At 38.6% G+C, this 24844-nt stretch overlaps 2 protein-coding genes across 2 annotated transcripts in view; both read left to right on the top strand.

Annotated features, from left to right (window-relative positions):
• Positions 1–6842, top strand: part of ogfr (opioid growth factor receptor) — a 31435-nt gene extending 24593 nt beyond the window's left edge. The window contains exons 6-7 of the mRNA XM_051660425.1: positions 2336–2484; positions 4735–6842. Of these exons, the coding sequence (XP_051516385.1) occupies positions 2336–2484; positions 4735–5719 (1134 nt within the window). The 3' untranslated portion in view covers positions 5720–6842. The remainder of the gene's footprint in view (positions 1–2335; positions 2485–4734) is intronic.
• A 1554-nt stretch (positions 6843–8396) lies between these two features.
• Positions 8397–24844, top strand: part of col9a3 (collagen, type IX, alpha 3) — a 41532-nt gene continuing 25084 nt past the window's right edge. The window contains exons 1-6 of the mRNA XM_051660411.1: positions 8397–8600; positions 9325–9396; positions 10360–10395; positions 11726–11797; positions 11965–12018; positions 20929–20964. Coding sequence (XP_051516371.1) covers positions 8535–8600; positions 9325–9396; positions 10360–10395; positions 11726–11797; positions 11965–12018; positions 20929–20964 — 336 coding nt within the window. The 5' untranslated portion in view covers positions 8397–8534. The remainder of the gene's footprint in view (positions 8601–9324; positions 9397–10359; positions 10396–11725; positions 11798–11964; positions 12019–20928; positions 20965–24844) is intronic.

Here is a 24844-nt window from a genome sequence, read left to right as displayed (position 1 = left end):
AGGCATGGCGAGGCTGATGAGCAGCGTGGCATGGCGAAGCACCGTGACATGCTGTACATTCGGTGGCGGAGCTGCTGGAGGCAGAGACCCAGGGGACGGAGCTGCTGGAGGCGGAGACCCAGGAGGCAGAGCCACTGGAGACGGAGACCCAGGGGTTAAGTCAGCCTGGCATAGTGGGTTAGACGTGGCGGCTTGGCGGGTCATATGTGGCAGCTTTGCATGGCAGGTCAGACATGGCAGCTTGACATGGCGAGACAACATGGGTTGGCATGGCAGGCGTGACAACATGGTTTGATGAGGCATCTGTGGCAACATGGCATGACAAGGCAGACATGACAGCCGAGGCTTCATGCGCTGGCTCTGGGTTGGCCGAGGCTTCATGCGCTGGCTCTGGGTTGGCCGAGGCTTCAGGCGCTGGCTCTGGGTTGGCCGAGGCTTCAGGCGCTGGCTCTGGGACGGCCGAGGCTTCAGGTGCTGGCTCTGGGACAGCCAAGGCTTCAGGCACTGGCTCTGGGACGGCCGAGGCTTCAGGCGTTGGCTCGTGGTCTGTGGCAGGCGTGGGCACTGGCTCGTGGTCCGTGGCAAGCGTTGGCGTTGGCTTGTGGTCCATGGCGGGCGTGGGCGGTGTCTCATGGTCCGTGACTGGCATGGGCGCCGGCTCGTGGTCCGTGGAGGGTGTGGGCGCTGGCTCATGGTCCGTGGTGGACGTGGAGGCCATGGAAGTGGACTCTGACGTGGTGGTGGACTCTGGCATTTTGGTAGCTGTAGGAGGCCCAAGTTACTCATCAGCCACTCCCACAATAAATGACGAACACCTCAGTATATGGGCATAGTCTATATACTGAGCCAGAGTCCAAGGAATAACGCATCCGGTTGGTTTCACATATAGTACGTTTTAAGTGAACCAAACCCAGTTCGGTTAAAGTGAACCAGAAAGGGAACAAGCCACTAATGACCTCAGTGCTTTTGGTGTTCACAATGTAAGTGGACTAAAAAGAGGACCCAGTTTCTTTTTTAGTCCTCTTCACATTAATATGGTCTCAGACCCCTTGTTGTTCACACCACAGCTCCTTAAGAACTCAGACCCAATTACAGCTAGGGCTGTCACGATTATTAAATTTGGCAGACAATAATTTTTCATAAATAATTGTGAATATTATGATAAGCAATTGTCAGACAAATTGTCATACTTATTAAGGTTCATGCATGCTTATTACAAATAGGCCTACACCTGAAGTAGTAATTAAATTAAAGAATATTGAATTTTTCAATATTTTGAAACATTTTGGGTCCTTTTAGGGGGGGTCTGAGACCACTGGGGTTGTTCACATATACACATTATACCGATCTGACAGCGCTTGGAGTGCTCAAACAAACTAGGTGTGAAAACGCCCTAAGCCTGCATGAAAAAATTGCTTGAGGGAGACCTCTCCAAACTCCGTTGCAGAGCCCTCAAAACTCAACTACGAAGTCCTCAAGGGGACGATTCCCCTGGCAGAGGTGCATTAGTTAAGCTGCTGGGTTCATAATTGGCGGTTGAGTATTCTGTAAAGTATTGGCAGAGCAGGAGCAGATGAAGACGAGACGACGAAGATTAATTAGAACCCAAGTGCAGTTTTATTTACAGTGAACCCAAAATGAAAACAAAACAGAATGTAAACCAGAGCATTAACTAAACTAGACTTGACTTGAACAATGACCAAAACAGAACATGAAGACAGCATTACACTTCCACAATACTTGACAAAAGGACAATGGCAAACATGAGGGCTTAAATACAGAGACTGAGGCAAACAAGATAACAAAACAACCAATGAGAAGACTGAGCTGATAACAAGATAACCAATGAACAGACAGAACTAATAAGCAAGATAACAAGACACATAAACCTGAACCAATGAAAAGCCAAGACTAATGAACATAAATTAAACCAATGAGAACAAAACACATTAAACATGAGGGGCACATGACAAGACCAGGAAATCAAATTAAACAGGAACTAAATTTCAAAATAAAAGACATGAAATCAAAACATGAAATTGAACAAAAACACACAAACGTGTGACACCTGACATGTCAACCAAGGTTAGTTTCTATGGGTGTTATGCGGTGATATAAACAGTAGCCGATGAACCGGTGTTTCATGCCATAGCTGTCATAATATTTTGTATTTCAACTCGATTGTAATGCTGTATTGATTGGTCAGCATCAAAGACCACAAACAATCAGTTTTATAATAAACATTGAACGACCAGACACCTTAAACTCGCTGAGACACATGATTCTAGTTAAATTTTTTCTGTGTATCACATATGGGAATGTCTGTTGTGCGCAGGCCTTCAGGGAGAGCGATGAAGCCAAGAGTCGTCTGGTGGATTCATATGACCTCATGCTGGGTTTCTATGGAATACAGCTGCTGAACAGAGACACTGGAGAGGTGAAGCGAGCTGACAACTGGAGAGAACGATTTGCCAATCTAGAGAGGTGAGACACACGTGGTTATTTTTTTAAATTAGGGATTCATTCAAACATGATTTTCTTTGTGTATCAATTTAATTCCAAATGTAAATTCTCTGTCCATTTATTCTGGTTTGTATATTTGTCCAAACCTTTGTTGAGTTATTTGAGTCATTTAAAAAAAATTCCAAGCCTGAGAAAGACCTGTTGTTACACTGAAACTGTGAAAGAAGAATGTAATAAATAAACTAATAAGAAACAACTATTAATATATATAACATTCTTACTGCTCAACTTTCTTCATTCAAAAGTTTTGGACAGCATCAGTAGAGAAATGCCTGCTTAAAACCAGTAACCTGATACATATATGTTTTACGCCCACCATGGACCAGTAAGAATGTTTTTACTGATGAAATAGTTTTTATTTATAGCCCTGAACTCAAATGGGGGGCTAGTCAAAAAAGGCCAGTGTTTTACCAGAAACCAGCTTGTGGAAATACTTTGTTATTAATGGTTATTAATAATGAAACATGACATGGAAAATAAATATTAGCATGCAAATATTCATTTAGTTTCTCCTCTTTGTAGATCAAAATAAAATAAAAAGTTTAGTTTCGTTTAGAGAAAATAAAAAAAGAAAAAAAAAACTAAATCAGTGCTCTGTTTTTGTTTAGCCATGAAATGGGATATTGTCTGAAATGGGTTTTTCAGTGGCTGATGTCAACATCTACAACATCGAGATCTACATAAAAGGCCCACTAATTGCTTCTCAGAATGCTTCACTATTTCGAAGTGTTCAGAACACTGCGTGCTGAGGACATTTTTTGGATACAGCCGTGTAAATGCAAGTGGGAAGACTCGAGTCAAAAGCAGCCACAATGACACAATGCATTGGAAATTATTTCCTGCCATGTATTTGCCGTATATTTTCAATATCCTGGAATACACAGATCTGAATCTCTAATATGTAGACCGTTATATATCAGTTGGCCTATTTATGATTGTTTTTAATTTGTTTTAAAAACAAAACAAAGCATGTTTATTTTTTATACTACAGAAACACTTTGTTTTGTATAAACAGAAAAATTATTTATGCTTATACAGTTCAATAAACATTTGTAAACTAAATGTTCTGGTGATAACTCACAGACAGTCAGCATGGGACTCGAACTCAAATATGAAAATCCTCAGATATTGGTTGAATACATTAACCACCAGGCTATACGGTATTTAAATTAACGTGAAATTGGGTTTACATGATAGAATAAAGAGTGTGTAGATGCTATCATGAACAATAAATCAAATTCCAGATTTGCTTTTTGTAAAACAAATAGATCTCTTTAAATACTCTCTCTCTCAAATGTCTCTTTCTCATAAACACATTTATCTGCTTGTCTCCAAATAAATCGTCTTCAGACAAACTCTAACATTCTTCACATAACTGACTGCACATTCAATGCATCCGTGGCAGACAAACACAAGTGTTGTACTATGCATGTAGGTAAATGTCTGTGCATGGTGGTAAATCCAAAGAGATGAATATTTTAATAACACAGCAAAGCTGATATCTTCTTGAGTTGTTACCTAGTTATAGTGGTAAACAGCTGCCGCTTGTGCTCACGTTGATGACGTAATCGGACCACGGTTCAGACACAAATAATATAATGTGAACAGAGACCAGTGGGGGATAGGGGGAGGAAGCGAACTCTGGTTTGGACCAAGCAATCGAACCAAGTGTTAAAGCACACTAAAAGTTTCTATGGGTGCTGTGCAGCGATATAGACAGTAGCTGTGTACATATTTTTTCATGCATAATAATTATAAAAGAATTGGCAAAATACTTTTTAAAATAGTTTTGGATGGAGCGTAACTACGCAGTTTTCAAAGGAGCCATGATTTCAATCAAAGCCTACCCTTATTGGTTTCATCTGTGATTCTATCAGGCTTCTTTGACCACCACCACTGTTGAAATGCTTGTCTTGACTAAGTCTAGTGTTTTTTAAGCTAGAACCCAGGGGGTCGCAAAAGACATTATTATTTGTTTGTCACTGCACATGTAAACAAAACAGTGTGGTTTGTGGTCAGTGTCATTTGTGCATTTGTTGACTCAAACATAACTAACAGCACACAAGACATTTTTTTGCATCTACCATCTTACTTGCATCCAAATACTTAGTGAATTGTTTTCTGTTTTGTTTGTTTGTTCATTTCTACATGGTCTCTTACATAGCACTTAAAAATAACATGATTTACCCTCTTAATCTCTTTTGCTTTCAGAAACATGCACAATAACCTCCGGATTACCAGAATCCTCAAGAGCCTGGGAGAGCTTGGTTTTGAGCATTTCCAAGCCCCTCTCGTACACTTTTTCCTTGAGGAGACCCTTGTCAGGAAGACTCTCAGCAGCATGAAACGCAGCGTGCTCGACTACTTCCTGTTTTCTGTGCATGACAAGCATGAGCGCAGGAAGCTGGTCCACTTCGCCTTTCAGCACTTTGAGCCCAAAGACAAGTTTGTGTGGTGCCCCAGAAAAATACAGAAACGCTTCAAGAAAAAGTCTGAGAAGCGGCAAAACTCTTTAGTTGGCAACGGAGAGAGTCCAGCGAACGATGAAGGTCACATGAGGCATAAAAATAAGGATGGAGAAACCACAAGTGAACTAAAACATGGCAACCGAGAATATGACATTATAAAAACTAAGAAGCAAGCTGAAGGTCACTCTTTTATGTGCGTAGACTCTGAAAAACAGTCAGAGTCCTCAGAAGACCTTGAGCCAAATCTGGAAAGTTCTTCAGTAGATTTACCTCTTAACAATGGTACCATGGTTGACAATGGAGAGATGGACATCTGTACTGATGAACCAAGCGGTGTAGAAGGCCAACAAGCGATAGATGATAAAATCAGTGTAGGTGGGTTGACTGAGATTACTCGAGTGGCAGAACAAATACTGGAGCTTGAAACAGATCAGGAGGTCTCAAAAATGAAGTGTGAATGTGTAGCTGGTTCTAGCACCATTTCAGCTAAATGCAATGATGCTCGGGATGATATAGAAAGTCTAAACTGTCCAGTCGAATTTCATGGAGCAACCTCAGGCACAAGAATAGAGAGGACAGTGCCTGAAAGATCTGCACACAATTCAACAACACAGTCTTCACAGAAGCTTCCCAGATCTGACTTTGAAAATACATCTGGAGTGACAGCTCATAAAGAGACAGAAGAAACGATGAACATCCAATTGGTGGAGAACAATGAAAACAATTAAATAAACTGCAACCAATCAAATGGACCACATAAGAAAGAGCCAGTGGACATGAATGATTCCTGAATACTGTAAAACAAGAACAATGAAATGCTTTATAAACCTAACATTATTATGACACAAGAATTGACTGGTTATTTTTTAAATAAGGGATTCATTCAAACATGATTTTCTTTGTGTATCAGTTTAATTCCAAATGCCATATGTAAACTTCTCTGTCCGTTTATTCTAGTTTGTTTATTTGTCCAAACTTTTGTTGTTATTTTCATTTAGGTTTATTTTTTTTCCAATTCTGAGAAAGACCTATTGTTACACTGAAACTGTGAAAGAAGAATGTAATAATTAAACTAACTTGAAACAATTATTAATAACAATATTTACGTAGTGAATATATATGTATAGACAGGTTACTGGTTTTGAGCAGGTATTTCTCTACTGATGCTGTCCAGAACTCTTGAATGAAGAAAGCTGAGCATTAAGAATGTTTTTATTGATGAAATTGTTTTTATTTATAACCCTGAACTCAAATGGTGGCTAGTCAAAAGGGGCCTTTGTTTTACAAGAAACCAGCTAGTGGAAATGCTTGGGTAATAATGTTTTAATATTTGGAATTGGTATAAAGAAAAATTCCAGTTGATCTTCATAACTCTGCATCTCTTTAACCAGAATTGACAAAAAAAGTTCAAATTCAAAAAGAGCTGGAATTGTAAGATGGTGATGTTCAAAAGAAAATCATAAATAACTGTAAGCTCATTGTTTGTTTGTTGTTGATGTTTTGTTTTGTTTTTTACAGTTATGTCTTATATTGACAAGCATAAGCACAGCTGTACTTAGTGCTACTTTATACCTGTCAGCTGTTAGAGGGATTGATTTGGATATCAGATACCTAAATAGATCATATTAATTTCACAGATCAATAATGTGAAATGAATATGATAAGAAAACAGCATTAAAAGAATAGAATGTTCAGGGCCTGTATTAACACCAAATTTTTCATTAAATCACTTTCTGTCCACCGTATATTATTCTACTGTTATTTTCAAAACTAATTTCTTCTATTAAGGTTCCCTGCACACGTGATTATAGGCATTTTAAAAACAATAATAAAAGTGTTTGTTTCATTTTGCTCAATTTCTGCAGTTGATTATAATGAAGATTAGAAACATAATATGCATAAACATAAAAGCTTTTCAAATCAGACAGGCCTCTTACGATCAAGCAATTCATGAGGATAACGCATACCACAGCACATAACGGTAATTGGATTAAGTGTTTTTTTGTTCATGCAGGAAATGTGAACAGCATGAGTGTGATGGATCATTTGAGCTGCTTGCCAATAATCCCAGAACTCACAATGTCTCATTAAAACAGTGTTTCTGGACCTAAATAATACTTATTTAATTACCAGCCTTATTACAGTATGTATGGCAGGCAGGCTACATAGTCTTTTACGTCTAGTTATGTATTCATTGCTGTATTTATGACTGACAAATTAATCCAGATAAGTTTGTAAAAGAAGGCTAGCCACACTAAAAAGTACCATGGTAATACAATGTTTTGGACATGTTTTATGGTATATACAAAACCAATGAATAGTTTTAAAACAGTATTCATTCTATTTTTTCTACATTTTAGAACAATAGTCCTTAAAAATAGCACATATCAAATAATTGGAATTATGTAGTGTGCAAAATGTTAAACAAGTCAAAACTATCCTAAATTTGAGCTAAGCTCTGCACACTCTCGCAGATCCATAGCCTATTCCCTCAGCCATCAATGCATATCTAGCTGTAATCTACTATATCTTTAGGTAGGGTGACCAAACGTCCTCTTTTTCCCGGACATGTCCTCTTAAAAAAACATCCGACCGGGATTTCTAAATTTGTGAAAATGTCCGGGATTCGGCTTTAGTTGCATTACGATGTGCATCGGGTCTAATAATTCATTGTGTGTGCGCGCATATTTGCATTGCTTTAACCCCTCTTTGTAAGTCCCGCCTTCTCGCACACCAATTGGTCAATTATAAGAGGCTTGCAGCAACTATTGGCCAAATTGCTGCTTGTCAATCTCTCCGCTAACGCGTTCAGCATCAAACAGTTGCTTGACAGTAGCAGCAAATGACAGCTGTGGAAACAATGCCCAAACGGAAGTGCAGATTTACAGAAGATTTGCACAGAAAATTCCCATGCTTTCGTCCAGGTCGAGATCCGTGGGAAGCAGAATGTATGACATGTAAAGCTGGCACTTATGTGTCAGTTGCTAATAACGGTGCACGTGATTTAGAAGCACACATTAGCTCTGCGAAACATAAAGGGTCAGTAAAAGGTGAAAGTTCATCAGGTAAATTAACGGACTACTTTTTGCGACCAGGTAAAATTGTTATCACATTGCTTCATTTTCCATGGCCATTCAAAATAATAGTAATAGTAAATGAAGGTACTCTCATGGCATCAAATATTATATTTTAGTACATGGACATTCAAAAGAATGTTGGACATTTTTGTTTATTTATATATACTTATGTTATGCTAATAGAGTGTCTTTTTCACTGTATTAAAGTTTGCATTCATAGTAACACTTTTTTGAACCCTATTATCCCCCCCCTCCCCCCTCCCTCCCCGTGTAAATACCAATTATATCCTCAAAGTTTATTTTTTCATTAGTCTGTATGTGAGTTCTGTGGAATCCTGAGCACGTCCCCCCTCCCTCTCGAGCCCTGCCCCTTCAGCTGCAGCCGTGGTTTTATCTTCAATCATACTTCGAGTCCGTGAGCAGCGGAACCCAGCACAGGCACAGGACTGCGGGGAGGACAGCAGCCATGGCTATGCTCTCAACGCTTCAGCTGCTCTTTCTGTTCCAGCTCTTAACATCATCTCTTACCCAGGTAAGACAGCCAACGAGCGGCAATCTCCGGTTACATTCAGTGGCTGGTTTGCGACACAGAACCTGCGGGATGCTTGAGATGATATATAAATGATAATTGATTGCTTTCTAATAGAATGTCTAAATTGAATATTATAATAATAGAATATTAAAATTTAAAGGACTGGCGTTTATACAAGTTAATTAACTTGCATTGCCAAGTTTATGCAGTTGCAAAATTGTATCTAGCACGATCATTTCAACTGATTATGTATTGTGGAAAACTGTAACATCTATTCACATCGTTGCGTAAATGGCCAGTAAACTCCATAACTTGTTACATTTATAAAAATAAATACAAAATTCTGTGAGTTTTAGACTCTTCTCTGTAAAGTGAACAGCACACATTTTTGTTCATAATTCTGATCAATTTTACTTAAGAAAACTGGGAATATCTCTGTAAATTCATATTGAATTGAATTTCTCCTGTGGGGATTAATAAAAAAGTATATCATATATCGTACTTCCCTGTTGATGCCTACTAATAGCAGTATTAATTCCAATTTCATTTAGATAGGGATCCTTTTGTTCTGGTGCTCAGATCAGGAGACATGACTTGAGGACTGCTTACTTTTACTTTATATACTTATGTTGCCAGTGTGTTTTTTTTTTTTTTTTTATTTATTTATTTATATATTTTATTGGATTATTGTAATATTTTATTTTTGGATTGTTTTTGTTTATAGCTGAGGCCAGGCCCCCATGGAGCACCTGGACTGCAGGGGCCCCCAGGACCCCCAGGGAAAGATGGCATTGATGTGAGTAGACACATATGCAATAATGAAATAATTGACTGAGATGAATGCAAAATAATTAATCTTAAAGCCTGGAGTAGATATGATTATTCAGTTAAACACACAACAAGACTTTTCTATTTCCCTTTTCATTATTTCTTTCTCTTTGCTTCTTTCTTTCCTTCTTTCTTTCTTTCTTTTTGGTGGAAAAAGGTGTGAGAGAATAAAATGAATACAAAAAATATAACAAACAAATTTAATGTATAAACAATACATATAAAAAGCATGTCTGACAGAAAGACAAAAATAGTAATTTTCTTTGTTTGGTAAAGCTGTGAATTGTACTACTGGTTCTACTGCTGTATTGATATGCTGACAGAAATTGGTTTACCTAATTTTCATTCTGTAAACTTCCATTCACCTAAAGCATTAATTTCTCAACATTAGCACGAATATTTGTCTATACTTCTTTGATATAATCATTTTCTCAGGCTAAATTATTGATTTCTACAAAAGGTTTCTTCGTGTATTAATTTAGATGGGTTGTGTTATATTGTTGGGTTACAACATATTCTTGGTAGAAAGAATGAAAACCCTCTCAAGAATTTACAAATGCAAACAGTGAATAACATTGAATGTTTCCTTAGTAAATTAAAACTGGCTTCACACAGACAGAAAAAGTGCAGTGACAGAGAGTCCATTCATTCAGTCTACAGAAATCAAACACAAGCGTCTAAAGTTTCCCCAACCCCCTCTAAACCCGCAATACTGCTCTCCACACATAACCCCCCTCACCTCTCAGTGTTGAGTATGCTGAGTGTTAGTATTCAGTAGAATATGCATAGTATGATAAAGTTTGTTAAAATCTCTAAATAGTTTGTTCAAGTTTATTGGTATAAATCTGCATAATCACTTTGGACTGGTGTGGAATCAAATAAATCAACAGATATGATAGAAAACTGAGTGGTTGTTAATGTTTCTCTGCAGGGTAAACCTGGTCCTGCAGGACTACCAGGAAAGCCTGTGAGTATTTCTGAATCCTGTGATGTGTGATGCATATAAACTAATCTTACTTCCGCTGTGTTAAACATCTCAGCCATGTTTGAACCCTAGCATTGATTTCAGGGCACCACTAACATTCCCAGTTTTACGATAATATTAGCCTGCTCTGGATGAGAAGTGAAAAGTTGTTAGCTGTACAAAGGCCAACAATTTCAACAGTATCACACTGCTAAGTTCTAATTGTAGCTTGAGTAGTACAGAAATTTGAGCAGAAAGAAACAGACACAGATAGATTTTTATATATAATTGCTTATGGAAGAGATGTGTCTTCAGCTGTTTTGTGAATGTTGAGAAGGTCTCAACAGATTGGGTGGGGATTGGAAGCACATTTCACCACTTAGAAATAGAGAATGTGAGTGATCTAGAGAGCCACTTCGTTCCTCGTTGCAATGGAACCACCAGGCGCCGCTCATTCTTTGTCCGCAGGAAGTGAGAGGGGACACAGAACTGGAGGACTGAGATGAAGAATGAGTGTTCTGTTTCATTGGCTGTCCTGAAGGCCAAAGTCAAAGCCTTGTATTTGATATGGGCAGCTACAGGTAGCCAGTGGATTGAGATCAAGAGGGGAGTGACCTGAGCCCTCTTTGGTTGGTTGAAGGTTCTGGACCATCTGCAGTGGCTTAATCATGCTAGTGGGGAGGCCAGCCAAAGAGCATTGCGGTAGTCCAGCCTTGATATGACAAAAGCTTGGACTAGGAGCTGCACAGCTTATTCAGACAAGAAGGGTCTGATTTCCCCGATGTTGTAAAGCGTGTACCTGCAAGACCGGGTGGTTGACGAGATGTGGCAAAGTTTAGCAGCTTATCATACACCATTCCCAGTTTCCTGACTTCCCTGGTTGGCATTAGTATTATTGAATCAAGATAAATTGTGAGGTTGTGGTCAACAGTACGGTGGCATTTCTTCATCCAAAGCAAGACATCTGAAAGGCAGGCTAAGATACTATCTGAGACGATGGGGTCTTCGGGAGCAGTGATGCTGGAAGAGTGTTTATGTCACTCTGGTGACAATACTTTCAGGATTACTCCACCCAAACTTCACCTTTATTTCTGTCATTAGTAAGGTCAAGAAGAGAAACTAGGTTCAGTTGAGTCACAATTTTGAGCTCCATCCACGGACAAAACAACACTTTGCATTTATCACTCTTAAAAAATGAAATGAACATGTGAATCTTTATCCAGTCACTCTGAAGATCTTTATAGCCATACAACAAATAGCAAGAAGATAGAATCAATACACAAATCATATTATATCAAATATTCTTTCAAATCTGTTTCTCTTTTGATTGCAGGGGCCAAAAGGAAAGGCTGGTACACCAGGGGTCGCAGGAAGTCCGGGATTGCCTGGCCTCCCTGGAGTGGATGTAAGTCTGAACAAAATAGCAGAATTTTGCCACATAAAAATGTTTTTATGAAATGTATCCAGTATTCCATGGTTGGTTGACATGTTATTTGTTACTAATAAAAATAATCGTGACATTATTGGTTCATGTTTTTAGTGCTCTTGATTGATGTGTGAAATGTTTTACAGGGTTTAACTGGTTCTGACGGGCCAGCTGGTAAGGACGGACCACCAGGAGCAACTGTAAGTCTGTCTGTCTATTTGACCTGTTGAGTTTAACAGATCTCTTAAAGCTGAAGTGTGTCATTTTGTGGATGCTAATTCCCCCAAAAAACTGTGATATTGTGGCAAAACATTGTTCTATTTGTTTAAGCCAAGGAGGTCTATAATACCTCGAGTTTTAGGCGTTGCTAGACCCTATGTAGGAGGACTTTAGTCCCCCAAAATCTCATCTCAGTCCCACAAAAATCTGTGACTTTGCAATCAGCACACAAATGTGTGATCTCTGCTAAAATCTCTTAGTTGATTTGTTGACACGCAAATTTTAATAAAGTGTAATTAGACTCATTTCGGTAAGCAAAATATATTAACTTGTTGCCACCTACTGGTGTAAAGGTGTGATTTACAAAAATGGTCACATTGATTTATGCCAAAATGAACACTGATTGGCTGATCCACAAGAACGTGCTCATTCTCAAGCCCTTCACCTTGAGCTTTGACATAAAAGGCAACATACAGTGAAAAATTAAAGTCCATTTCATGCTTTTAAGAGCCCTCCAAAAAGAATCAGGCACTGGTAAAACATCTACTATATTGTAATTAAATATTAGCTATATATAATGTGTGTTGCCATCCCCATTTTGAATGGCCGTTTATGGAGTTAGATACTTTTTGCCCCCACAGTGGTACAGTTACTGAAGAATCTGTGTAGCATCTACCAGCAGGGGCTAACGGGTGAACTCTGACCACTGGGTTTGAGCGGCCCCACATGTCAACTTCTGACTCAACCAATAGCAGGTTTTTGGCAGGACCACCTGTTTGTCTGAGTGTTTGGGAAACCTGTTTCAATTCAGTTTGGTGCCACTAGTCACGCAGAAATTACAAACCCGCAGCTTAAACTGGTTTAATTTCATTTCAAACAGCGTTTTGTGGCTCTTAACTGGGTCAGGAGCTACTTACAGCCACTAGCAGTTCCTTTCAAGAGTTTAAAGTGCATCAGGTGATTTTTGGTGTATTTATCCAGCAATGGTTGTGGTTTTACTCTAATCCAGCCAGGAATGTGAAATGTTCCCAGCACAGGGTTTCTGGCAATCAGTCTCTGGGAATCAGTGCAAATCACTGTTATTCTGTGTGACCGCTACCAGTGAACTGTATATTGGCCAGTTGATGTGACAGTGGAGAAAATATGCCATCATTAGCTGTTTGATATTGCTCTAATATCAATATTAAAGGATAATATCTTCAATGAAAACACATCTGAATAAACATTTTAATATGTTAACTGTACATTGGTGAAAGGTTGTTTTTATTGTCTCATTTTTTTGTTTTTTTGTTTTTTTTTCTCTAGTCAATTTGACTTGAAGTGAAATGTGCAGTTGTTTTGGATATTAAAATACTATCTTTGATCTCAGTTTAAAGCTGAAGTGTGTCATTTTTGCACCACTAGCGCCATCAAATGGAATAGCAAAAATAAACATTAGCTGCGTCCGAATATAAATACTTCCCTGCTATATAGTAAGCCAAAACAGTATGCTAAATTAGTAGTATGTCCAAATCCTCAATATTTATAAAAGAGTAAGCAAGAAAAAACCTGAAGACCTACTATTTCCATCGAGATTGGGAAATGTGCATCGACTAGACAGTTTCCTGTCCCGTAATACAACAAAAGCTGAGGAGACGTCATGTTCAAAACGCTGGATTTAAAAAAATAAGGGCAGAAACACACTAACAGATAGCCCCACCCTAAGGCTGGACAGATGGAAATGTTAGAAGTGCCACAGAGACACATTGTTTACACTTTTCAAAGAAATCAAGCTACAAAGAGCTTATAAATGTTTCTGTATATTAAGATGGGACAGGAGAAAGGATTTTAACATTAAAAATTACACACGTCGGCTTTAATAATAGTTGAATAAAAGTAAGCCATTGGTAGGCTGACTTCTGGAAAAGCGTAAATACTGTGAATCTGTGGTGCTTTCAACATATTGGCTATTTTGGGATGGAATGCTAGCTTACTGCTTATGGAAGCTACCAGAGCCGAAGTGGGATTCATATTCAGCTCGCAATTTCATGTCCAAATTACTTGAAAATTATTTACAGTAAGCTCTCTGTGTCTTTATACCACATATTGCATAAGTGAATCTTGAAGGGATAATTCACCCAAAAATGAAATTTCTTATCATTTACTCACCCTCATGCCATCCGAGAGGTAAATTACTTTCTTTCTTTGTAGAACACAAACGAAAATTTTTAGAAAAATATCTTAGCTCTGTTGACCCTTTTTAATACAAGTGAATGAGAAGCAGTGAGAAACAGGGCCTTGTTTCCCAAAAGCATCGTAAGCCTAAGTAGATCATAGAATCAATCTTACGATTCATCTTAGTTTTGTGTTCCGTTTCCCAAAAGCATCGTAACTTAAGTAGTACTTGAAAATGCTTGTAGATTAACGAGTGCTCTGGAGTAATCGTACAGCACTAAGAACATTGTAAGCATGAAGACTTACGCAGACACCTGTAGGACAAACGTGAAATTACACCTGATACAATTTAAATACCAATAGCTACACTTTATGCTCATTTAATATCAGTATACATACGTTTTATTTTATTATTATTTTTAACCGACAAGGATAATAATAATAACAGTAATAAATGCAGAAAATGGTTGTCAAAATTGGGTGAACAGATATATTAATAAGTAAACAAATAAAGTTATTTGTGGACTAGTTGGTAACAACAAAGTGGTGGCATGATTGTTGCAGAGAACTGTAAAAATTACAATCAGAGAGAGAAGAAAAAAAGTCAATAACTTGCTGCCATGCATGAAAATTGTCCGTACATTATATTGGCTCCGCATCCTGGTCTCATCTTCCTCTCTGACACCGAAGGGCGCTCTCACCCGCACCACGCGTTGTGTAGTACTGCACATGTTGTGTAGCATTGCTGTTACCGTTATCACTTTTGGAAGTAAAGAGCAAATCTCCCTTTGATTGGTGAATGTCCCTAAAGCGCAACTTCCACATGTCTCCTTATTTTGCGGTCCGCAATAACACGGTGAACCTCGTTATATTCAGTAAATGCTTGTCATTAGCAGGACTATACACAGGGTCTCCGCTGTCTTCACTGATCCTGGAAGCTTTAATCTCGATCCACAGAGCAAATTTTAAAATTGAAATATTAAAATGGACATCTGACGAACGAAGCAGTGATTGCGTAAAATAATTATATCATTCTGCACAAAACAATTGCAAAACAAAATGCAATTATGTGGTGAATTAAGTTGTACAATTAAGAAAATATTTTTAAATACTTCCAGCGTGCTAAATTACAAACATTTTTACAGTTATTGAACTTTAAATATAATGAAGTTGCAATGACGAGCAGCACTGTATGGTCACATTTCAGCACTTCACTTTTATGGACAGCGTCTCTCTTAAGTAGCACTTAAAGCGCAACCTCGCACGTTCATGTTAATTTGTAATTTTCTTTTTACTTGGAATGCAAATGTTATGGACAGCGGCAATATGGTTACAGTCTCTTTAAGAGGGTTTTCGTGCATGATACAATACTGAAGGCACTCTGCGCAGTTTGCTTCGCTGAGTTTCATGTTTTGAGAGTTGTAAAGTCCCATTATTTTCGTACCATGTTGTGCTGTTGCATATGTATTCATTTACTTTAAGTATTCTTTTATTTTGTGACAATAAACAATATTATTATCATTCTGCAATGATAAGAGTGAGGATTTCAGAGATTAACTGACTGAGATTGTGTGATGCTCTTGTACTAAAGCACGTTCATCCATTCATCTAATAGTATCTGTTCTAGCTGGATCTTCCGTGATCCTTCCCACGCTGTCAATGAAGCATCCGTGATGGAGCAACAGCCAATGTTTCGTCTCTCACAGCCCGTACTCTCATTTTTGGGTGTGAGACAATGAAATATGGTAGAGACTACATTCACTACAATACAGAACGCAATTCTGATCCCTTAAATACCAGATGATGTGGACGGTCGGCAACTGTTATGCAACACTTGATGAAAGTTTATTAATAAACATGCGGACCTGCCAGCCCAGTTTTGACCGGCCCACTGGGAATTTGCCCGATCCCCCCAGTTAGCCACTCCGGCCCTGGATGCAACACATTGGATTGTTCAAAATATTGAAGAAAAAAAAAGTTTGAAAATATTGATTGCATTATGCAATGAAAATATTTCAAACTCTAGTATGGTACATTGTTGTCATTATGTTTCACGTTTAATTCAGTGAGTGGCATCTTAGTCATCATTTTGTCAAATTATTAGGTCATGACAAGTCCCCCTCCATAATCAAATAAGGCCAAATTTTCCCCTCCAATAATTGATATCCTTGTTGCTGTTCTGCTGCAGACCATTATGCACTGCTGTCTAATTGTCATTAGGTTGTTGCAGGAATAACATAATGGTTTAAAAAAGTTTAATTTTTACTGCGCTCAGTAGTGTAACACCGCTCGTCAATGTCATATGAGATAACAGGGACCTCATGGATTATTCCAGTGTCATGCATCAGCAAGCAGTTCAGTTTAAAAGCGTTAGTGTCATGTAAGATGCGCTGTAATTATCTAACTAAATATGCAAAATTTGACCACTGTTTTATGATTGAAATGTTGTACCGGCCATTTTGAATTTAAAATATGTCATGTACAGTATGTGATTTTTATGTCATTCATAATTGTGAAATTGAAAACATTAACAGGGTAGATTTCAGCGAATCAGGCTTAAGACAAAGAGTGTGAATGTGTATATTGTAAAGGAACTGAATGAATGTAGTAATCTGGCAGGCTTTTGAAGGAGCTTTTTTAGAAAATCTCTTGACATTGTCTAAGAAAATTGTCTATCCACCTTTTCCCTGGGGGTCTTACTGGGGAAACGAATGTGGGTGGGACGTCCGCCGGAAGTTCTACACCATTACCTAGCTCTGGCTGCAGTCATTTTAAGATCGTTTACAGCTGGTAATAAGACGCGTTTCAGATGATCCGATTGCAAAGGTCAACGCTAAATATAGTTGTAAACGGGGTGCAAAATGTTTTGTGATTGGATCACAAAAAACACAAACAGAGGTAGTCAAAAAACTACATCGCATTTGAGGTTTAAAACGATGTCTGATGCGTCCCGGACAGCAGCAAAGCACCACTTCTCACCAGTCAATCACCTGCCGAACAAATGTTTAAACTTACATGTGGATTTCAAAGGAAATAACCATCCAATCGGAAAACTTGAAAAAGTGATTACAAGGGGCCTGGTAGCTCAGCGAGTATTGACGCTGACTACCACCCCTGGAGTCACGAGTTCGAATCCAGGGCATGATGAGTGACTCCAACCAGGTCTCCTAAGCAACCAAATTGGCCCAGTTGCTAGGGAGGGTAGAGTCACATGGAGTAACCTCCTCGTGGTCACTATAATGTGTGGTTCTCGCTCTCGTTGGGGCACATGGTGAGTTGTGCGTGGATGCCGTGGAGAATAGCGTGAAGCCTCCACATGCGCTACGTCTCCGCGGTAACGCACTCAACAAGCCACGTGATAAGATGCGTGGATTTACGATCTCAGACACAAAGGCAACCGAAATTCGTCCTACACCACCTGGATTGAGGCGAATCACTACGCCACAACAAGGACTTAGAGCACATTGGGAACTGGGCATTCCAAATTGGGGAGAAAAGAAAAAAAATCACAAAAAAAAAAGAAAAAAGAAGAAGAAGAAAAAAAAAAGAAAAAGCAATTACATACCCAAGTATGAGAACTTCACAGCTCTTAGTGTATCTGTCTGATTTGAACATGCAGGATGACATGAAGACAAGTACACACATCTGAAGCTGATCTAACACAGGTACTCCAATAAAACAACTGATAATTTTGCTCGAAATGTTGAGTTTGTGCTTAGAATAAATCTCAACTGCATCTGGGAGAAACAGCACACCGGTTTTGTTGACGCTTTCTCTGTCTTTTTGACTTTTTTGCAGTTTATTATCGTTCAGTAACACACTGATATAGTGATTGATGTCCATACAAAATCAGACATTTTCTCTTCAAAATCCCAACACTACAATTAAAGAATGAATGGATATATGCCACAACAACAGCTGTGTTAACTTGACAATGGAAGTAACACCCATATTTCTCGCTAAGCATCAAGGGACATAGGAAAAAGGTGGATTAAAAAAACACAAAGGCATTTTTCCAAACGGCAGTTTTGCACCCTTGAAGGGCACTGCAGGAAGGGGACGCCACTCGAAAGTTCGTTCCAAACAAAAATAAGAAAACGTTCTTTCTTTTTTTCACAAAGAGCCCTTTTACAAGATTGTTAGCAAAGGGTACATTCAGTATTAGCAATGCAGTACTTTCATGCTCCATTTAGAGTGCCCACATCAAGAGATCTGTCCTTCAAAGGGAGTAGGGCACAGGGATGATCACTTTCAATTGGAATTCACCCAAAGTAGAGCATTATCACCCACAGATCAGAACTAGAACATTAGACCTGACTTCTATTGTGCTTTTAGGTTTTGGCAAGGACAGTGTCATATATTCTTAATGCAAATATTATTAGGTAATAATTAACAATCAATTTAAGATTTTCTAAATAATTTATTTATGTACAGGTATTTAATTCATTCTGAATTCTGTACAGCATCTCCTAAGAGTCTGCTTTTAAAAGAGACCATTTTATTTTGAGTATGTCCTTGTCAGGTCTTTGCTCAAAAAATGAGCCACCAGTTGAAGGAGTAGTTCATCTAAAAATGGAAAATGTACTTTTACTCATTTACTCACCCTTATGTTGTTCAAAACCCATATGCTGTTACATTTCCTTGGAACATAAAAATATATATTTTTAGCTGCTCCATTCCATAGAAGAACAGTTATATTGAGGACAAATACTGTAAATTGTTATTAAAGGTTCAGTATAAAGACATCATAACGGTCGTCCATATGACAAGTGCACTATATTCCAAGCTTTCTGGGGCCTTAGAAAAGCTTAGTGTTGGACTACTTTTATGCTATTTTTATAATGATTTTCTCTCTCTCTCTCTGGACCTTGACAGCAGTGGTCAACAGGGGTGGGGGAAAAAATCGTTTCAGCGATGCTTCGCGATTCATACTCAAACGATTCTGAATCGGTTCTCAAAAGAATCAGAATCGATTCTGAGTTCAGTTTAAATCACGGCAGAGCAGTGGCGCGCGCCAAAGACAGATGTAGAAACAAAGTCGCGAGTTAAGTGCATACACTAAATTCAAGTGCACAAACACGACTGTTTGCAGACCAGCTGTATCAAACACATGACAATTTGTGCCCTAATGAAACTACGATCCCGAAATTCTTTTACAAACCCACGCACATAGCAACGGGAGAGTTTATTCGTGATAAGAAGCCAACAAACAACATGAAAGACGAGCTCGCACCCATTATTACACTGATTTGCACACAACGGGGGAAAACAGAAGAAAATGATGCATCGTAGCTTTTGCGACAGGGTCGTGCGATCTTCTACTCGCAGAGTAAACAGATGGAACTGCGTACGAGACGCTTGATAAATTTCTGAAGCAACAACTGCGCTATTTTAAACCACTTTACTATCACCTGTGCAGGTGAGGAGAGAAGCTGACAGCTGCACTCTCATAGAAGCAGATATATCTCTCATCCTGGACCAGCAACTTCCAGTTGTGGTTAAAAATGAAAAAGAATAGCATGGCATAGATTAGTCTTAAATAATAATTAAATACTATTAAATGATTTACAATGCTTAAACAAAAATAAAATAATAATAATAATATAATCAGTTGAAGTAATAGTATTCAGTGTGTTGTGATGGAAAACCAATATTTTTTTTTTTTTTAATTTTTTTTTTTTTGTGCTTTTAAGAGATTTTTTATGAGGTTCTAAAGAAAGAAACTGAAAAACTGAGATACTCTTTTAAAGTATAGAACCATTTATTTAATCTTGTGGATGTTCCATGTTTTGTTCACAGCTCATACTGAATGTAAAAGGCCAGTTTATGTAATGTGACTCGTTCTGATTTTTTAAAACAGCTGTTAAATAAAAAGCTGAAAGGGAAAAAATAGAGTAAAAAAATGTTTTTTTGAAAAAACTGAAAAAAAGATAGAAATTGAAGGACAAGATGCATTGTGATGCATCGAGAATCGTTTTATAATCGAATTGTTACCCTTTGAATCATAATCGAATCGAATCGTGAGGCAAGTGAAGATTCCCACCTCTAGTGGTCAATATGAATTGTTTCGTATGGAAAAGTGTTAAGATTCTACTGGGAGGAAAAAACGATGAGGGACAACTTGAGGACAGTAAATAATTTTGTGTATTTTCTTTTGGCTAGCCAGCTGATGTCATGTCATTTTACAGATACATCAATAATGAAAAGAAATTCAAATTATATTCATCTTTTCTTTGAGACAGCACAAAAAAGAAAGAAAAGATGACTGAAACAGGCAAACTGCTTGCAATGCAGACACAGTATTTGTCTTGTACTGTGTGAACTTTAAAAATACAAGTATCTTTTAAAATAAAAATATTATACAATTTTGGGCCTTTATCACATTTCAAGCCTTAATTCAGAACATTATTGCATTCAGCACCTTTAATATATTAAAGGACCAAAGAGGACCATTATATTTGTGACCTCAACTCCCATGACCCCCCCACCCCCAAATGGTTCAGTTGCCCCAGACATGGTCCTGGCCTTGCATCCATGCATATAGATAATTCACCTGCTACTCATACTGCATACTACAAAACAGTAAGAGTAGTATGAATGGGAAACCTGAATTTTGCAAAAATTACACACTTCACCTTTAAAAATAAATGTTTCCCATTTATCAGCCTGGGTCAAATAGAGTTTTCGGGTTGATCTATTTATTTGTGATTTTGATGATATACTTTGTGTTGTTGTAGGGTGACCCGGGACCTCCTGGACCAGGTGGACCACCTGTAAGTGTCAAATACCAATAAACCTGCAGTAAACAGCCAGTTTTAAACATTTAAAGCTTTCTGCAACAACACAGGAGCAAAGCATATTTTACAATCAAACCAGACAACTGTAGCTGCTTTATCATATTCATGTCATGTGCTCACATCTCAACACAAAAGACAAGCATCCTTCTTATACATTATTTAAAAGACAATGGGCCCTGTTGTAAAAGCACTATATTACGTGAAGGGTTTGAAATTAACACTCGCCAACCATCATTCTTAATAGCCACTTTGGGGTGACGTTTTTGAGGGTTTTTCCTGCATTGAAATTTCTATGAAATTAGGGTGACTTGGAGCCGTGCTGCCAAAGAAAATGTAATGGTAGGCTATTCATGCCTCTCACAACGTACACGCGCATCTGTACGGGGCGAATCAAGCGTGCTTTCGCGCGACCGCCGCAGCTCACATCAGCGTGCTCCTGAGATAGTGCCAGAGCTCTCCAAGTACTCCAGGGTGCAGTCTGGACGATGGGGCGTGGCAACATATTGGGGCGCGGCGACACGTGTAGCTCCGCCCACATCTGATTTCACTGGCTTATACAGCACAGCTTATTGGTGTATGGTGTTGATAAGTATGACGCTTTGAAGCTAAGCGTACACAAGGGGAGACTAGTCTCTGGTTGTATGAGGACATACATAAATCATTACGTCTGTGTATTACTGAATGAAAATAAAGCTAAAAAATTAAAGAAAGCGCTAACAACCGGCGCACAGTTTCTCTTAATTATAAGCAATTAATTATAAGAAAACGTGATGTTCAGAGCAGAATTATTAGAGTTATTTTAGTGCAGAACCTGTAACTGAGATTCTAATGTGTATGTATGCCTCTCACATCTGTCCCTCATATCAGACACACTAAATAAGTTCGTGAAGTTTTTGTGCGTTCATGCATTCGCTTTTTAAAATTTTCCGATCGTGCGATTATTTCTGTTTTTAAACCTCACGTAACGTGAATTGTAAACTCTTGTTTTATTATGCAGCGCTCCGCTGCTGTGACACAACGAGCCCAATGTCTGAATGTGTTTGAAGTGGACAGCACAGAACAGTCACAGCTCCTGTTGACTATTATTATGCAGCTAAAATACTTTTAAAAAATGTTAATGCTTAAGGTCACAGATATGCATAGCAAATAAGTGTCATAAGGTTATTTAACATCAATAACTTAAGAATGAAATTTCAGCTTTAATTTAAAAAAAAAAAACTAACATAATTGTCCACATACATGCATATTTTATTAAAAGGTAAATGAGGGACACGTGTTGAGTTTGCCATAACTTTTTATTAGCACTTATTCTGTAATGCAAATTAACTTTATTTTATTTGGCTTGTATTGTAGTGGACATCTTCTAATAAGCCTCTTGCAGCTGCTGGAGAAAGAAAAAAAAGTATCCGTCTCTCTCCTGCTGCCCATGTGAAGGAGTTTTATCAATTTAATATAGCTGCCAATGTATTGAAAACCATCTTACAATATGCCTCCTGCTGCTTACGTTCTGTCTCTGATAAGACGGTATGATCAAATATTTGCTGTGAATGACACTGAGCTATGCTTAAGCTATTAAGCCGCATTCGATTCTCGAACATCGTGTTAATTTTTTATATATATTCATTAACTTTACACCGACCAGTTTCTCTCACCTCGTGCAAGGACAACGTCCTCATGTTTCCCCGCCTTATGAATCGTTCCACTGTTTTAAGTTTGAATTGCTCCTTGTGTCGGAGCTATTCGGTATGTGTCGCCCTGCCCCATCCAGACTGCAATCTCGAGCTCTGGGACAGCGCAGAGCGAAACTTGTTTGATTCAGTCGGAATTCACTCGATATTGCGGCAGCCGGCGGAGACCACAAAACTTATGTGACCCATATGAATTCTACTGACAGCATTCTAGTATAAAGCTCTGTGTGGAAAAACTGAAACCTCTCATACTGATAGGGCAGCCCTAACATTATAAACAGCACTGACGAGGTAAAGTTTTTTTTTTTTTTTTTTTTTTTTTACTGCTGTAACATAAACTGGTAACTTGTAAATATTCTTATTAAATCTATTAGGTTGAAACTATTAGACTATATATATTTTTTACAACTGTGAAAGTTGTAGTTAAAGGTTTCTAAATGTGTTTAGGCTATTAGTAATTTTTATAACAAATACTATAGTTAATTTATAGAAAAGACTATCAACATCAACCTAACCACAGTAATGTGGAGCCATCCATGGTCTTACCTGTGGTAATGGTCTTATCATTACAAATGCCATTGTTAAACTATATAGAACAATGGTAATTTTAATGAAGGGGTTAAAACTTCCATGAATTACAGACAAATTATTGACCTGTTCTATCCTAGTCCTGTTCTAACTGGCAGTGTGTGCCTTCAGATATCTTAAAGGTGACTTACAGTGCATCCGGAAAGTATTCACAGTGCTTCACTTTTTCCACATTTTGTTATGTTACAGCCTTATTCCAAAATGGATTAAATTCATTATTTTCCTCAAAATTCTACAAACAATACCCCATAATGACAATGTGAAAGAAGTTTGTTTGAAATCTTTGCAAATTTATAAAAAATAAAAAACAGGGAAAAAAAATCACATGTACATAAGTATTCACAGCCTTTGCTCAATACTTTGTTGAAGCACCTTTGGCACCAATTACAGCCTCAAGTCTTTTTGAGTATGATGCTACAAGCTTGGCACACCTATTTTTGGGCAGTTTCTCCCATTCTTCTTTGCAGGACCTCTCAAGTTCCATCAGGTTGGATGGGGAGCATACAGCCATTTTCAGATCTCTCCAGAGATGTTCAATCGGGTTCAAGTCTGGGCTCTAGCTGGGCCACTCAAGGACATTCACAGAGTTGTCCCGTAGCCACTCCTTTGTTATCTTGGCTGTGTGCTTAGGCTCGTTGTCCTGTTGGAAGATGAACCTTCGCCCCAGTCTGAGGTCCAGAGCGCTCTGGAGCAGGTTTTCATCGAGGATTTCTCTGTACATTGCTGCATTCATCTTCCCCTCGATCCTGACTAGTCTCCCAGTTCCTGCCGCTGAAAAACATCCCCACAGCATGATGCTGCCACCACCATGCTTCACTGTAGGGATGGTATTGGCCAGGTGATGATAGGTGCCTGGTTTCCTCCAGACATGACGCTTGCCATTCAGGCCAAAGAGTTCAATCTTTGTTTCTCATGGTCATGGCAAACTCCAGGCGGGCTGTCATGTGCCTTTTACTGAGGAGTGGCTTCCGTCTGGCCACTCTACCATACAGGCCTGATTGGTGGAGTGCTGCAGAGATGGTTGTTCTTCTGGAAGGTTCTCCTCTCTCCACAGAGAAATGCTGGAGCTCTGTCAGAGTGACCATCGGGTTCTTGGTCACCTCCCTGACTAAGGCCCTTCTCCCCCGATCGTTCAGTTTGGCCGGGCGGCCAGCTCTAGGAAGAGTCCTGGTGGTTCCAAACTTCTTCCATTTACGGATGATGGAGGCCACTGTGCTCATTGGGACCTTCAATCCTGCAGACATTTTTCTGTACCCTTCCCCAGATCTGTGCCTCGATACAATCCTGTCTCGGAGGTCTACAGACAATTCCTTGGACTTCATGGCTTGGTTTGTGCTCTGACATGCACTGTTAACTGTGGGACCTTATATAGACAGGTGTGTGCCTTTCCAAATCATGTCCAATCAACTGAATTTACTACAGGTGGACTCCAATCAAGTTGTAGAAACTTCTCAAGGATGATCAGTAGAAACAGGATGCACCTGAGCTAAATTTTGAGTGTCATGGCAAAGGCTGTGAATACTTATGTACGTGATCTTTTTTTCGTTTTTATTTTTCATTTTCTTTTTTAAGATTTCAAA

Source organism: Myxocyprinus asiaticus, chromosome 28, assembly GCF_019703515.2.
Source record: "Myxocyprinus asiaticus isolate MX2 ecotype Aquarium Trade chromosome 28, UBuf_Myxa_2, whole genome shotgun sequence".
Lineage (NCBI taxonomy): Eukaryota > Metazoa > Chordata > Actinopteri > Cypriniformes > Catostomidae > Myxocyprinus > Myxocyprinus asiaticus.
Note: the sequence above shows the minus strand (reverse complement) of the source record. Positions and strands in the feature narration are given on the sequence as shown.